Genomic DNA, 16503 nt, shown 5'->3' with positions numbered 1-16503 from the left:
TGATGATGACACAGTGTTTTCACGTAGCCATAGAATATCAGTATTTTTGTTTCCCAATTTTTGTTCTTTTCTCTTTCCTGCACAAATTTCTGCTTGGGTACTGACCACTGGTGGTCCAGCAGCGTCTTTTTTCCCTGTTTAATGCATAATGCATCAGCAAGGCCTTAATCTAGAGATTAGAATTAGTGAGGCATAGTTAGTTAATTATCAAAGAAAACTGCCAACAGCTAATTTAATTAACAAAGGATCTGAATAGTATGCTTTGGTCTCTTGATGTTTTCCTGTATGCTGTACCAATATTGCTGCAGGCTATGATTGCTCTCTGGAATCTCACTCAAGTAGCTATTACTTGCATTTATACCTAGTTAATTAGAGGTGACATCATATCCACATAAGCAGTAGCTGTTACCAGTTTGAAGTCAAAAGCAGGAATGTTGCCTTATTATTTCCCTGGGTCATCAACTGAGGCTAACACTAGTGATTCTCTGGTGTGTTGACAACTATCAGCTAGTTTAGCAAACATCTGGGCTCAAACCTGGGGCCTCTTGGTCCGTACGGCTCAGTTGCCTAATGACTCCACCGAGAGCTCTGAATTCTACTGCTTTTCATGCATCATTTGGAAAAGCAACGTAGAGGGCTCAATAGGACATGAGCAACATTGCTAGGTTTGACAAGAATGCAGGAAAGGTAATGATAGTTCAAATGTATTGCCACAGGAGCTGTTTGAATTATGTGAAAACAAGCAAAGCATACATTGAAATAGGAGTGAATTACTAACATTATTTAGTATGTAATTATACACAGCACATGTATTGTCTGCAATGACAAATTAATAATAAATCTTGTAATAAACTAAATTAAATTCAGAAGAATGCAGCTCAGAGAACATCCCTCAGAATCACTGGATAAGTATCCTCTCCCAAAAGTTTGCCAGTCTGGTTTTGCTGTAAAACATGCTGTTGTGTTTCATGTCTTGGCAATCTCTGTAGATGACACACCAGGTTATATGCATGTAACAAGAATTTGTTCACTGAGACTTAAAAAGGTCTGCTCTCCCTCTCTCCACCCCCCACCCACCACTTTTAGCAACTTGCTACCAGCTTTCTTCACTTTTCTCTGAATTCACACCCGGACCTAAACTATCAAATACTCTGGGCATCAATAGTAAATAGGATCACATAGTCAAACAAAGGTCAATTGAACATTACATCTTTATCTGTTTATAAAACTAAAGACCTTATTTTAGGTTAAACCATCCCATATTTTCAGATTCAACAGCATTGTCACAAATGCTTTTTTCTGGGGTGCATGGGGAGGTGATTGTACAGCAGTCAAATTTCTCCATCTCCATCTTGCTATTAAACATTAATTCACCTCAAATGAAACAAAGCAAACTAACATTTGTAATGTTTCAATTTGAACAAAATTGCAAGAAAAAGGGGGACAAAGGTGTGAATGATAAAAGACACGTTCAGGACTGATATCAGGAAACACTTCTTCATGCAAAATGAGTGCAACCCAGAAAAGTCTTGCTGGCAGGTTAAGAGTCTAAATCCCTGCAATGATATGCGAGGTATGTGGTTGGTGGGGTTTTTCTATGGAAATGCAAGTGAGATTGAATGAATGATGTGACTTAACTGTTCTTATTGTTTTATTTTAATATTCTGTCATAAAGCAGACAGACAGTCTGATGTGAAGAGGAATTTCTTCACAAGGATTGCAAGTCTTTAGAACTCCTTGCCAAAGAGATCAGTGGGAACAGAGTGCTTGTGTTAATTTAAGGCGGAGTTAGATAGATTCTTGATCAATAGGGAAATCAAGGATTGTGGGATAAGAACAGGAAAGTGGACATGAGGAGTGTTGGATCAGCCATGATCCTATTGACTAGTAGAGCAAGCTCAAAGGGCCAAATGGCCTATTCCTGTTCCTCTTCCTTATAGTCTCGCGATCTAGGTTTGAGGGTGACTTGAACCTACACTTTTAAAGCTGACAACTTTTTGCAAAGCATGATGGGAGTATTAAAACACTGCTAGTGACTGAAAGCAATTGGTAGAATGGTGGTACAATTAATTTACTGTCGCCGGTTGAAGGCAATCCGGAGGGGGAAGGACTTTGAAGAAGAGGACACGATAACATTAAAAACAATTGGATTTTTTTTTAAATTCAGTCAATTGCTTACTGTCTGGGTAAAGTAGAAAATATATTTCTTTCTTAAAATAAACCTAAATTTCATTCAGACAATCTTATCAGAGTAGGCAAGGATGAAAATGCCTTCATTCTTTAATGTCATTCTTTGACCTTTGACACCTCCTATGACACCAATCTATAATAGCAAATGTAATCATTTGAAAAGCCGAGGCAAGTTTTCTTTTAAATCTTCATAACTAGATCATCTGTTGCTGAAAGCTGATCACAGAATAATTTTACACAGAAACCTGAGCTCATTTGAAATTCCATTGTTGATGACTTCACTTACAATAAGAGATAAAAAGAACTGCAGATGCTGGAGAATCCAAGATAATAAAGTATGAAGCTGGATGAACACAGCAGGCCAAGCAGCATCTCAAGAGCACAAAAGCTGACGTTTCGGGCCTAGACATCTAGGCCCGAAATGTCGGCTTTTGTGCTCCTAAGATGCTGCTTGGTCTGCTGTGTTCATCCAGCTCCACACTTTGTTCACTTACAATAAGTCTTGTTTCCCCATTACCTGAGTGATCACTGAACTACATTGTTTCCTAATGAAGCAGTGTCTTGATTTTAAAATTCTCACCTTGCTATAAACTCCTCCATTGCCTTACCCCTTGTTTGATCCTTTACCTTCCCCACCTCTCACATCCATCTGAGATATTTATGCCCTTCCAGTTCTGGCTTCTTAAGCATGCTCATATTTAGTCACACCACTGTTCACAGCTACACACTCAGTTGTTAAACTCAAAGTTCTGGAACACATTGCTGCATGTTTTTGCCATTGTCCTATTTAAAACCCATTAAAACATGCCTCTTGAATCCAGGTTTTTATTATCTCAGTTATGGGGCTGTATCGTATGTTTTTTGATAAGTCACTCTTGTGAATTGCCTTTCTTCATTTCTTCTCATAAAATGTGCTATATATGTTCTCGTTTCTAATTGTCAGGAAATTCCTGCATGACTATTCTGACCATGGCCCGTTATGAGTGGTTTGAGGAATGGAAGGACACAAAAGTAAAGAACAGAGGAGAAAATTATGAGAATTTGAAGATGGCTATTGCTAGAGAGCTAATAAACTGGGCCTCAGATATATTCCCTCAGGTCAAAGATAAGGTAAGGTATCACCAAACACATGAAACTACCTGATAAATAACAACTGTACTATGACAATAGACAAACAGTCACTGAGATGTCTGGCCTGAGCCTGAAAACAGAATGAAACATGGTCTCTCAACTAGAGTACCACGTAATCGCAGCATCAGTTGGCATTCACACCTGACTACCTTTTGTAGGAATGTTTACTCATTCCAATGCCGATTTGTGACCATAGGGAAAATGTTCTGCTTCACGCAGGGATTCATGCTCAAAGAGCGTGTGGGTCAGAAAATGAAGGCTACAGTCTCGACCTACACTCATTTGAAATATTGCTTTGTCACTGGAAGCATGGCATCACTGCATTTGTCCTTCCTGACTAAAATGGGACAAATAATGAAGAGCCAAGTTCAATTGACCTTGGAACAAAGATATTTGGGAAACAGCAATCAAACAGAAATAATATGGGATGGAAGCGTGAAAAATCATCAGAATATTTCTATGGTGATGTGAAGACTCGTTGTTTAAAATAATTCAAGCAGAAACAATTAGAGGATGGATTGTTACACGACTAACTGTGTAAAAAGTAATGTTAAAATATTGACCCTTGATTTTGAATAGTGAAGCAGGAGAATTACAATTTTTTTCTGTTTGGTTGTAGGCAACAGTTACCATGAATGATTACATTCTGCATGCACCATCTGTCTCACTATCCAAGGATCCTGAAAGAGAATTAATGTCCAGCTGAGAGGAATGGTGGGGTAGATCAAAGCCTTTGCCTCAGATGTGATACTTGTTCTAAATGTCGCATTTTGACAATGAACTTTAAAACTGCAAATTTACAGCACAGCTAAAATTATTTCATGCTTTTCCCATTTCTGACAAATTCTATAGAAAATAGATTTCTCAAGACATATGTTTCATTACGGATAATACTCCTAGCGCTTTTAACATTCAAAAAAAAGAGGAGAATTAAAACTTTGAATTTAGCATATGAGGATCGGGTATTTATATAAAATTCAAAGCTGTTTTTCTCTGGTGGTTTGATCCATGTGAAGAAGTGGAGACATTATAATTTAAGGGAAAATCAATATTGGAATGGCTGCTTGTTTCACTCCTCAACGGGTTTCACTTGACACTAAAATTATAAAGAAATCCAACCATATTAAAATCAAAATCTTTCTATGTTTGAGTAAATGGTCTTAGAAGGAAATGAACAAGTCTGTTCTTGGATAATTAGTCAAAGGAGAGTGTCTCTTTTGAGAGGAATGACTGACCAGTTGCAATTTGACAGGAATGCCTGACAATGTATGAAAACCAACACTGCCATGACAATAGTATTTTAAGCGGTAACTGAACTATATCTATGTGGAAATTCCAGATTGAGTACATCGAAGTTGCAACCCCACTCACTAACCAATATTACCTTGCTGCTCCTCGTGGAGAGATGTATGGCACAGACCAGAATCTTACTCGGTTTACTCCCGAAGTTGTTGCCACCCTCAGAGCAAAAACTCCTGTGAAAAACCTCTACCTAACAGGTAAGCAGTTCATTGAGTCATTTGCCGAAGTGATGCCAAACTAAAGAATCGATGGGCTTGATGGGCCAAATGGCCTCCTTCCGTGCCATAATGCCTCTGTTGGGTGGGAAGAGTGCCTTGTGGCGTCTCACATTGGGTCATAACCACACTCTAGATGTGACAAGGAAGAATAACTCAATATCAAGTTAAAACTGAAGCCCTTCTGTGGAAGGGTCACTAGACCTGAAACATTAACTCTGATTTCTCTCCACAAATGCTGCCAGACCGGCTGAGCTTTTCCAACACTTTCTGTCTTCATGTTAATGTGAAATTACATGTTCAGACAACAGTTGTATTATATAATGATTAAACAATTATAAGTGATAAAACAAAAAGCAAGAAGGAAACTTTTCTTAGGTTAAAAAACATACTTTGTTTGTTTATATAGTAACAAAGGAAGAAAAACAATATTTTTAAAAGCGCAAACTTTAAACTCCAACCACTCTGTTCAAGACAGCTCCCCATAGTGATACAGTTTCCTTTGATGTATTTACATCACTAAATCTCTAAATAACCTTAAGCAGTGCTGGACTCTTTGGTCAGTTACTCTCTCGACGTCCCATCCTCTGTAGTCTGTAGTGTTTGAATAGATCACTCTGGCTGCAACAACAAATGCTAGAGGCTGTGTCCCTTTAAGTCTAATTTCTGGCCACCTTATCTAGGCTCTCCTTAAATAAGACTCTGACAACAATGTCTCTTTGCAAAATTGGCAGAATTCACAGATGTCCGTTTACACATTCTTCATGGTAGCTCTCAAATGCCATTAGTAGTTCTACCAATCATCAAATAACCTGCCCTCCTTTCTGAGGAAGGGTCACCAGACCCAGAACATTAACTCTGCTTTCTCTCTGCAGACGCAATGAGACCTGCTGAGTTTCTCCATGTTTTGTTTCTGATTCGTCTACTAACCTCTTCCCGCCCACTTGACCTGTCCGTCCTCCCTGGAGACCTATCTCCTCCCTAATTCCCCACCTACACTCACCTTTACTGGCTCCATCCCCGCCTCTTTGATTGGTCTGTCTCCTCTCACCCTATCTTCTCCTCTATCCATCTTCTATCTGCCTCCCCCCTCTCCCTATTTGTTTCAGAACCTCCTTCCCCTCCTCCATTTCTGAAGGAGGGCCTAGGTCCAAAACATCAGCTTTCCTGCTCTTCTGATGCTGCTTGGCCTGCTGTGTTCATCTAGTTCTACACCTTGTTATCCCCTCCATATAGTTGACCACATTATACCTAAGGTCATTCATTGTCCTGGTTTGTAGTTCAAGGATAATCAGGGCCCATATAGTAAATAGTTCCCTTTTTAGAACTATTTCCTGTAACAGAAAATCTAGGGGAAGCCATAGCTCAGTCAACAGTTGTTAACATAACCTGTGAGCATACTCAGGAAACCTGTTTCGGGAAATACTGAAGTCCACAGTTAATATTACTACTATTGACTACATGATTGATTTGGTTCTGACTTCAAAGTGCCATCACTCTTAATTTCTAATTAGACAAGTAAAAATTTAACAGATTCAATACAGATTTTTTGTCACTTCTCTTGAAATCAAAAGCAAAGTATAAATGAAATGAAAACACAAAAAACTACAAAAAAAAAACTGGTGATTAGAGGCTATAGGTCAACTTTTTTTAATGACTCTTTTTTAATGATTCACAGAAAATAATTCTGTTCTGAGGCTGTGCCTTGGAGCATTACAACTTTTTTTGCATTGTAATGTTGGCTAAAATTTTGGTTTTAAAATAATCCAGACAGACCCAAAGCAAAATTTTCCCATGTATTTTTAGAGTTGGGGTGAGCATTTTAGGTGGCAAAGATATTGTACCCCTCCCCCAATGGGAAACCTCACTGGATCTCCCACCAATTACCAATCAGATCATTATGAGCTGACAGGTGTGCAAGACCAAATATTTCAGACTATCACGGGCCTCAAAGCTCACTGCCATCCAATCAGAAGCCTCTGGGTTCTGGGCACTAAATCCTACTGGGTGAGGGATACACCTCAGGAGATCCAGCAATGGGAAAGCAACTCTTCTGTTGTTCTTCTAATGGGATGGGCTCATGAGCAAAGGGATTTTGGGGTCAGGGTCAGAGCAAGGAGAGGGAGATAACTATTGTTTTTCCATCTCATCACTTCTAGAGAAGGAAAATAGCACTGCCACTACAACTACTTTAGCACATTTAAAAGCTTGTACCTGCAGCTAACTCCAGATTGCTGTCTAGAATGCGTTGAGTATGAATTTGGTTAGGGATCAGGAGTTTATATCTGGGATTACCTCAATCTATAACATCTGGGTGAGGATATTATGGCATATATCATGAATGCCCAGAATGTTCAACATCTCATTGGCAGAGACAGCTGCAACCATCTTAATAATGGTCTCATTTGGCACAATGCGTATCCAGATTTCAGAGGGAAATGCACACTTACACAATGATCTCAATCCAGAGGGTGACTGAACTAGATTTGTCCTCCACCAGGACTGCTTCTAGAAAATGTAGAGTTTCTTTGTGTTTTTGCTCTGGTGCAGGGGTATAACCCCTGCCTTTTTTTGATACAGATTCATAATGAGCTAGTGCAACCAAACATACTCTTTCGCTTAATATCTCTCTTCCTCCTTCGTTATTTTTATTTTCTCCACTTTGTTTCTTGATGATAGTACTTTCACTTTCTCTGAGAATCCCTGCCCTATATCACCAGTCTAGCAGAGAATGAATATGTGATCTCAACTCTTAAGTGGCAGTTTTTCTTCATGCCTTGATCATCACAACTTATTCTGTATTAGAGACAGTAAGAACTGCCAATGCTGGAGTCAGAGACCAAACAGTGTGGAGCTGGAGGAACATAGTAGGTCAGGCAGTATCAGAGGAGTAAGAAAGTTGACGCTTTGGGTTGCAACCCTTCTTCTGAGGAAGGGTTCCAACCTAAAATGTCAACTTTTCTGCTCCTCTTATGCCATATTAGGCCTGCTTTTCAAATACTAACATTGTGTAATGAACAATAAGATAAATATGAACTTGCTGCAACTCAACCTCTAGATCACAGATGATGCTGAAAACTGTTGGAGGATATGGGCTGGATCCACTTCATTTCGAGATGGGATAACCACTTTCTGTTCTAAATGTTCATGTTTCTTCTATTGTACTTTCTGCGTGAAACAAGCAACACCGGGCCAAGACTAGCTGCCCCTGGCAAGACGAAGTGAAGCATAATTTCACATCTTGTTTTTCATCAGCCTCTACATTGCACCAAGTTTTGAGACCCTTCAGAAAAGCATGCTCTTCAACACAAGAGAAACCAATTTCAACAGATTGCTGATTTAATGGATTTTGGACCAGAGGGTGTTATACATTTCTTCTGGCTTATTTATTAGCTAAACATTAAAGTACTAATTATAACATTCTCGTTCTCATTGTGCTACTAAAGAAAAGATTGATTAGACAAAGAAAACATTAGCTTTACTTAAGAAGCATCTCACTGTGGTTTTATCTTGCCACAAGTCTGTAAGAGTGAGTGAGATCACGTCATTGCATCACTTTGTATGATGATATATACTGTGTCTCATAATATGAGAAACAATCAGACTTAGACCCTTATACGAACCCAACTGTACCTTAGGAATTGGTTAACTCAACTTCTAAAAGTTCACCCATTAAGCATTCACAAAGTAAATGGCAGTATTACACATCTGTAGAACTTCTACATATTTCTCAGTTGATAGTTTCATCAAACCCAGCTAAGGCTCAGGCATAAAATTTTTGGCATAATGGAGATCTTTTTTGTCACGATGAAAATTGTGCAAGACCCCACAAAATCCTTTGCCCCACCCCGACCCCCCTCTAAAGGCAGCTCTTCCCATTTTTGCAGGAGATGGGTTGGACGTAGGCTGCGGTTCACACATGTGTAGTTTATCGCAGCAATTGGTCATTTAAATGATCAGCTGCCTCCAATGAGCTTGTCGAGCTCCTTGACTGTTAAGGAGTTAAGAAGTGCTCAGTTATCAAATGTTTTCAAGCAGTTTAAAAACAGTTAAGATCTGTCAAAGATAATAAAATGTGAGGCTGGATGAACACAGCAGCATCTCAGGAACACAAAAGCTGATGTTTTGGGCCTAGAATGAAAATGCTTTTCTCAATAGAGTATGCATTATCAGATTTTAAGCAATATATTTTGTTTTCCTGTCCACTTGCATAATGTTGGATACCAGGTGAGTCGATATAGTTGATGAAAGATAAAAGGATGTTGACTGAAAGTAAGGACTAAGTTGGCATGGAGAGGTATGAGAGCCCTGTGAATAAGTGGTGGGGTGGGGTGGGGTGGGGTGGGGTGGGGTGCATATCATGAAGTACAGGGTTTGAGTAGCCTCGGGATAGGCAAAGAGATATAGGGGTGGTCTGGATAGGGAATAGTTCGTGGTCGGGAGTGACAGGTAAGAGAGCTGTTCTGCACTTGATTTTGGTTTTTGGTTGATGGAGCCCTGAGACAGGCTCTGTGCTTAGGCTGCTCGGGATCTGGCAGCCAGTTCTTCCTGGGTCACCTGACCAAATTCCAAACAGCCTGAGCCTCCAACTGAAAATAGGAAGTGCAGATGGCCATCCTTAAAGGTTGGTTTGATGGCACAGGAATTCCTTCCATTTCAGCACCCTCCATTGGCAGTAAAAATGAGGCCTGGGTGTGAATCGAGTGGTACATTGTATCTTTCCTCCCCCATTGATGTATATAGAAACCTAACCACATGCACTAAAATGTGTGCACCAACAAGAAAGGTCAAGGGTTACTATGTGACTTTGATTTTGGCAATTATCCTCATTGCTTAAGCTCTATTTAGACATCTCACTTGTGTCCAAACCTGAAACATCGACAAACAATAATCAAGGCACACGCAAAGTCAACATTGTCTCATTGTTCATTTTCAAATAATAAAACATTGTAACCAAAATTCCCAAATGATCTTGGACAGTTTCTCAGCCACAAGTTACTTCAATTTCTGTAGTGTTTTTTCAGAGCTGTAATTAGTAACATTCTCTTACCCATATGTGCTTTCTTCTAGGCCAGGATGTTTTCTCCAGTGGATTAGCTGGAGCCATGCATGGAGGCCTCATCTGCGCCTCTGCCATTTTAGGTCGAATTCTGTATGTGGACCTTCTCTTCCTTAAAAGACGACTTAAGAAAAATCAACTTTAAAAAATGCTGTGAAACTTTGACTATTGGGCTGAACAAGTGTTCTTTCTCTGCATGTTATTGTGGCACATTACGTTGTAAAGTAATTGCTGATTATCCTCAAACTACTTGACTTGCTGTTGACAGTATAAAAGTCTATTCATTGCCATTCCTTTTTCTACCAGTGTCCCTCATTAAGCGTAGCACGTTTTGAAAAACCAGACAGAGGAGCGTGAGCTGTCAAGGCACTAGGCTCTAAAGTAATGTTAAAATTCAAGCTGAAAGCAATTCTGAGTGTTGCAGTTTAAAGAATAGTCTCCACACAGCAGAGTGAAATCAGCAGGATATCCTGTCTCAGTTGGTTAGTTGTTGATTCTGATTAGAATTCCATCCAATCCCACAGGGGCACAATTTTCCCACTTTAATTTGAGGATGAGTGGTTTTAGCAGCATCAAGCACCACTGCTACCTCCAAGAAAACTTGGTCAATCCACTGTAACTCATTTAAGAGCTGACAGGCATCATGGGTGTGTTTCTTCATAAGTCAAAAGTTTAACACTGGTGTCACATTGAGTGCTTTCTGTACTCCTTGCAGGATGGGGTTTGTGGAGAGAGGAAGGGTCAGAGGCGAGAACAAAGAGATGGGTTTCGGAGGCCATCCCCCCTTGCCCCTCCCCACGCCCCATCCCAATATGTATCTCTGATTGTCCCCAAATCTGGTGGACAAGGCGCCATGGTTCCCTAGTCAGGAAACCCCATCACCCCTTTTCCCTACCGGTGAACCAAGTAATTAGGGAGAGGGTGAGTTGAAGCCCTTAAGTGGCCATTAATTGACATCTTAAGGGTCTCAACTGGGGCTTGATTGATAAGGCTGCCAATGGATTTTCTGACTTAATTGAAGTGACAAGGTGTGGGGTAGAGGTGGGTTTCTTTCAAGGGCCAATTCACCCAATTAATTCCCCTTTTAGTCACCTCACTCAATGCTTCAGGGGAGGGTATTATTGTGCCCATAGCTGTTTCTCCTTTTGACATAGATTCATTAATACTCTCTCCTGCTTGAGGAGAAAAAACAGGAGAACGAATGCAAAGCTTGCCATGGAGCTGTAGTATCTTGCTTTAGCCATTCCTGGTTGCTTTGACAGAAAAACAAACATTTCAATGGTTAATCACTTTTGCTCAGTTTTGGGGTTAGATTGGATCTGATCAATCAGAATATCCTAACTGGATTCTGTGCCTGTGTTTTCCTTTTGAGAGAACTAATCATGACCTTCCCACTTGATGGGCTGTGTGAAAATTTCAAGCAAGCTTCTGGCATCTTCTGTTTTATTTTTAACTGGTCTGAGTAGAAAGCTGATCAAAAGAGATAGTGGGAGGATCTATGGTAGATAATATTGAGATTGCTTGCATCTTTATTTGAATATCAATCAGAATGGTGGAAATAAGTGATTAAAAAGCATTCTGCTGAGTTAGTGATTCAACAGCTGGCAAGGCATTAATCTCATGGCCTTGCTATTCATTAGAAAAGAATGAGACCTCTGAAACATGAAAGAAACTGCACCCCTTCAGGCACCCGCTGTGGAAAACTCTACAACCACACTCTGAACGGCTGGAGTGCATATTTGCTGGAAGTCGTGTCAATTTGAAGCCTCGACTAGAAATGACATCATTAACTTTGTGCTTATTTTGCTGCTGTGCTTTATGCTCCAATCCCTTTGCATTCCAGGTGGCTTCAATCTACTTGTTACAATCAATGTGCAGAGGGACTGAATGGCTCTCAGCTTTTCCCTCTTTTTGTTTGACTGCTTTCTGAAATGGATACACTTGCCAAATCATTGATTGTTTAACTGTTTGTGTTGCAATTATTAATCAGGTTTTCTAAAACTTTCTTTTCAAGAAAAGAGGCTATGTTTTGCAGTACCTAAACTTGAATTAAGTAAATAAATTTTTAAACTGACACTCCAACGTTCATACCCTCTCTCAAAATTCATACTAACACAAAGTGACTACAGTGCGGGAGAATCCATCAGGCAATTGAAAGTTCAGTAACATTAAAGGGACATCTGTATATTAAAGGTAACAAAGTGTGAAGCTGGATGAACATAGCAGGCCAAGCAGCATCTCAGGAGCACAAAAGCTGATATTTCGGGCCTAGACCCTTCATCATCCTCTCTGATGAAGGGTCTAGGCCCAAAACGTCAGCTTTTGTGCTCCTGAGATGCTGCTTGGCCTGCTGTGTTCATCCAGCTTCACACTTTGTTATCTTGGATTCTCCAGCATCTGCAGTTCCCATTATCTCTGTATATTAAAGGTTAGTGATTTGGCTGGATTTTGGGTATAATAGGTGGTACTGCTACCTTTGGCATCAGGGTGGCTTAAAAATGTACCCAGATTATTGATTGTCCTTTTGGAGACAATTGCTGCAGGGTTGAGGTTTTTTTTTGAAAATTCCTGTCCACAGCATAGGGATAGTAAAAATTAGCAGTCAGTTACAAATTATCTGAAGAGCAAGCGAGAGAAGGAGGGATCTCGCTGAGGGTCTTGTTCTTTCTACCCCTTAGTTATTTGTTCTGGTCTGACAAAGTAAACAGCTGCTTCAACACACAATGGGTCAATCAACCCATTATATGATCTTTCTCTTCAACAAACCAATAACTGGCTTGTGTATTTCAGTTACCTGGCTTAATGAGATTATTTCTGAGCACATTACTGTCACAGCCAGAATTCAGTTCAACAATAGGTTATATTTAATGGATTTTCTTCATCCGGTGCTATGCCAAGGTGGTTGTGCTGATCCTTTGCTGTTGGTATAGGAGATGGACCACATTCATACTCCTGAATGACAATTTTGTTTGGTACAATTTTAGTAGCAGATTGCCTCCGTATCAATGGTGTTGGAATGTAGAAGGTGCAGTGGCCTAAAGCCATCTTTGACTGATCTCAATCAGTGAAAGCTTTAGCTTTTTAAAAATTGACTCGGGGTTTCTAGCTGGTAAATTCAAAGAGCATTTACATGGCTCCATAAATTGATCTTCCACTTCAGTAGCTGCATGCTGATTTCTGTTGATGCTCCTACTACCTGTCTCTGCAGCAACCTTTCTTCAATTCTCTGCATTGGCCTCTTTCTCTTCATGTTTGAAGATCTCATGTTTTAGCTTTTGAAATGGTATTGTTATCTCTTGTTCTCGATTGTTTTTAGCCAACCTGTTCAAACATTTTATGACACTTTTGTGGAGACGGTGGGTCTTGTATCTGGATCTTCTGGTTTGGAGATAGGGACAGTACCATTGCACCACAAAGCCTCTCTTCGAAACACAGAAGATGGCAGCAGCAGATGATTGTTCAATATGACCATGGCTGATTGTTCAACTCAGTACCTTGTTTCTACTTCCACCCCATACCCTTCTAACACTTTCTTGAAAACATTCATTGTTTTGGCCTCAACCACTTTTTGTGCCAGACAAACCCACAGGGTCACCACTCTGGGTGAAGACCTTTCTGCTCATCCCAGTGCCAAATGCGGCTTGGAACATCTGCTCTATATAGATGCTATCCTGCTTTGGGATTTCAGGAAATGTTAGTATTTTGTCAAATTGAAGGGCTAATCTATCAGACCAGATGATTGGTTATTTCAAAATATAGATTCCCTAGTCTAGATTGTAAATGAAAGAAATAAGAAGTCTCAAATGTGAAGATCAAAACTTCTCAGAGTTGAAAAGTGTTAGCTCAGATCTTCCATTCTGGGTTGGAAACCCTATTTCTGATCCTGATCAGAAAATCAAAATGGAAGAAAACACACAATTGATTCTTTTGATTTGATTGTATTTTGTAACAAAACATGTGACAATAAATAAGTGAAAACTGTCCTAACACTCTCTGGCACCATCTTAAAACGTAGAAAAACTAACTAGAACCATAGGATATAAAGGAAGAAAAATAAAGAAATAGAGAAAAGCGACCTACGTTACAGTCCTTCTTGTTAAGTGCTCCACCGTGGGCCATGGGCCTGGTGGCCTGGCTCGAGACACCTTCGCCATGACCCCACCGCTGAAACGAACGTCACCACTCTTTGGCATCATCTTGCCTCCATGTTCATGAAACAATACAACCTTTAAGCTTGACTTTTCTTTAATTTCCGATCAGTGACAGTGTTCAAATTCCAACAACTCATCATCACCACTGTCAGTAAATTCCTGGTATGCAACTTTCAAAATCCACAGTAAAAATAAATTATCAACTTGATGGAGGAAGAGTAATCAGAATGGCACCAAAAACAATTTGCATGGACCCAATAGTTCTTTCTGAAAAGATATTTCATGCTTGAATTAGATAGTTTGTTCTATGTACTAGTAGTTGCCCTACATTTCAAAAGGTTTATATAGAATTTAGAACTTAGAACATTACAGCACAGGAACAGGCCCTTCAGATCATCATGTCTGTACCTACCATGATGCCATTCTAAATAATCCCATCAGCCTGTACATCGTCTGTAGCCTTCTATTCCCTGCCTGTTCGCGAGACTGTCTAAATGCCTCTTAAACATTGTGTTCACTGCTTTTCGTCATTTATATAAATGTTTTGGATGTGAACATAGGAGGTATGATTAGTAAGTTTGCAGATGACACTAAAGTTAGAGGTGTAGTGGACAGCGAAGAAGGTTACCACAGAGTACAACAGGATCTTGATCAGATGGGCCAATGGGCTGAGGAGTGGCAGGTGGACTTTAATTTAGATAAATGTGGGGGGCTACATTTTGGAAAAGCAAAGCAGGGCAGGACTTTTACACTTAATGGTAAGGTCCTGGGGAGTGTTGCAGAACAAAGAGGACTTGGAGTGCAGGTTCATAGTTCCTTGAAAATGGAGCCATAGGTAGATAGGATAGTGAAGAAGGCATTTGGTATGTTTTAAGAGGGCATTGAGTATAGGAGTTGGGAGGCCATGTTGCACCTGTATAGGCCTGGCTAGGCCACTTTTGGGAATACTATGTATAATGCAGGTCTCCCAGCTGTAGAAAGGATGCTGTTAAAATTCAAATGGTTCAGGAAAGATTTACAATAATGTTGCCTGGATTGGAGGGTTTTAGCTGCAGGTAGAGACTGAATAGGCTGGGGCTATCTTTCCTGGAGCATTGGAGGCTGAGGGGTGACCTTATTGAGGTTTATAAAATCATGAGGGGCATGGACAGAATAGATAGGTATTTTCCCTGGGACTGGGGAAGTCCAAAACTGGAGGATATAGGTTTAAGGTGAGAAGGGGAGGATTTGAAAGGGACATAAGGGGCAACGTTTTCATGCAGAGGGTGGTACATGTATAGAATGAGCTGCCAGAGGAAGTGGTGGAGGCTGGTACAATATCAACATTTAAAGGCATCTGTCTGGGAATATGAATAATAAGGGTTTGGAGGGATATGGGACAAATGCTGGCAAATGGGGCTAAATTAAGTTAGGATATCTGGTTGGCATTGACAAGTTGGACTGACCGGTTGGTTTCCATGCTGTAGAGCTCTATGACTCTATAACATCTGCTTTACCACCTCCCCTGGTAGCACAAACCAGGCACCTACTCCCCTCTGTGTAAAGTCTTGCCTCCCACATCCTCTTTAAACTTTCCCCCTCTCACTTTAAACTTATGCCCCTAGTATTTGGCATTTCCACCCTATGAAAAATATACCTACTATCCACGCCTCATAATTTTATATACTTCTGTCAGGTCGCCCTTCAACCTCTAACACTCTAGTGAAAACAATCCAAGTTTGTCCAACTTCTCCTTATAGCCAATACAGCCAAATCCAGCTTATGTTCGATAACACTGGGACACTTTTAAACAAAAGTACATTGAAAACTAATCCCAGCTGATTGCCTTATTGTACTAACCATCTGCTATTAAATATGATGCAGACATTCAGTTTTCATTATGAACTATCTGTAGTCTAATAAAAATATTAGTTATCTAAGTCTTAATTTTTTTTGCAATCCCATTTTCTCCTTTTGCGTTCTGTGGGTGTGAACTCTCGCTGGAGGGTTTTTGCACTTACACATGGATGATGCCGTCTGTGCCCATCAGTAAACTAAGGGCCATCAAAGCCAAGTCCTGTCATATCCCTGCCTAATATCTATGAACATGCCCACTTTCCAACATGAACATTTAAGAAGAATAAGAAATGTGGCTGATATATTGCCTACTTAACTATGAGGTTCTGAGATACGTTGATGCTTCAGTTGAGGTCAGTTGACAGAACAATCTTCTGAATAAGTCATCTCTGCTTTGTATGGTTCAGTTACATACATGCACGCGCACACTCACACAAATATTCATATTGCAAAAGAATGTCCATTCCAATATCATTTAGATTTACCTTAAGGCTTCTAATGCTTTAAGTAATCGGTATCATTATATGTCTTGCTAAAATGAATAAAAAGTTCAAGAAGGCAGAGCTGAGTGAGTAGAATGATAAATTCCATTTCATCATCTCCAGTAAGTTGTGAATCA

General features: G+C 40.0%; 1 protein-coding gene across 1 annotated transcript in view; it reads left to right on the top strand.

Moving 5' to 3' along the window:
* Positions 1–12096, top strand: part of si:ch1073-13h15.3 (all-trans-retinol 13,14-reductase) — a 42850-nt gene extending 30754 nt beyond the window's left edge. Inside the window, exons 9-11 of the mRNA XM_059638688.1 lie at positions 3134–3300; positions 4661–4820; positions 9909–12096. Coding sequence (XP_059494671.1) covers positions 3134–3300; positions 4661–4820; positions 9909–10042 — 461 coding nt within the window. The 3' untranslated portion in view covers positions 10043–12096. The remainder of the gene's footprint in view (positions 1–3133; positions 3301–4660; positions 4821–9908) is intronic.
* Positions 12097–16503: the final 4407 nt, after the last annotated feature.

Source organism: Stegostoma tigrinum, chromosome 31, assembly GCF_030684315.1.
Source record: "Stegostoma tigrinum isolate sSteTig4 chromosome 31, sSteTig4.hap1, whole genome shotgun sequence".
Lineage (NCBI taxonomy): Eukaryota > Metazoa > Chordata > Chondrichthyes > Orectolobiformes > Stegostomatidae > Stegostoma > Stegostoma tigrinum.
The sequence above is the reverse complement of the archived record's forward strand: the minus strand, read 5'-3'. Positions and strand labels throughout refer to the sequence as shown.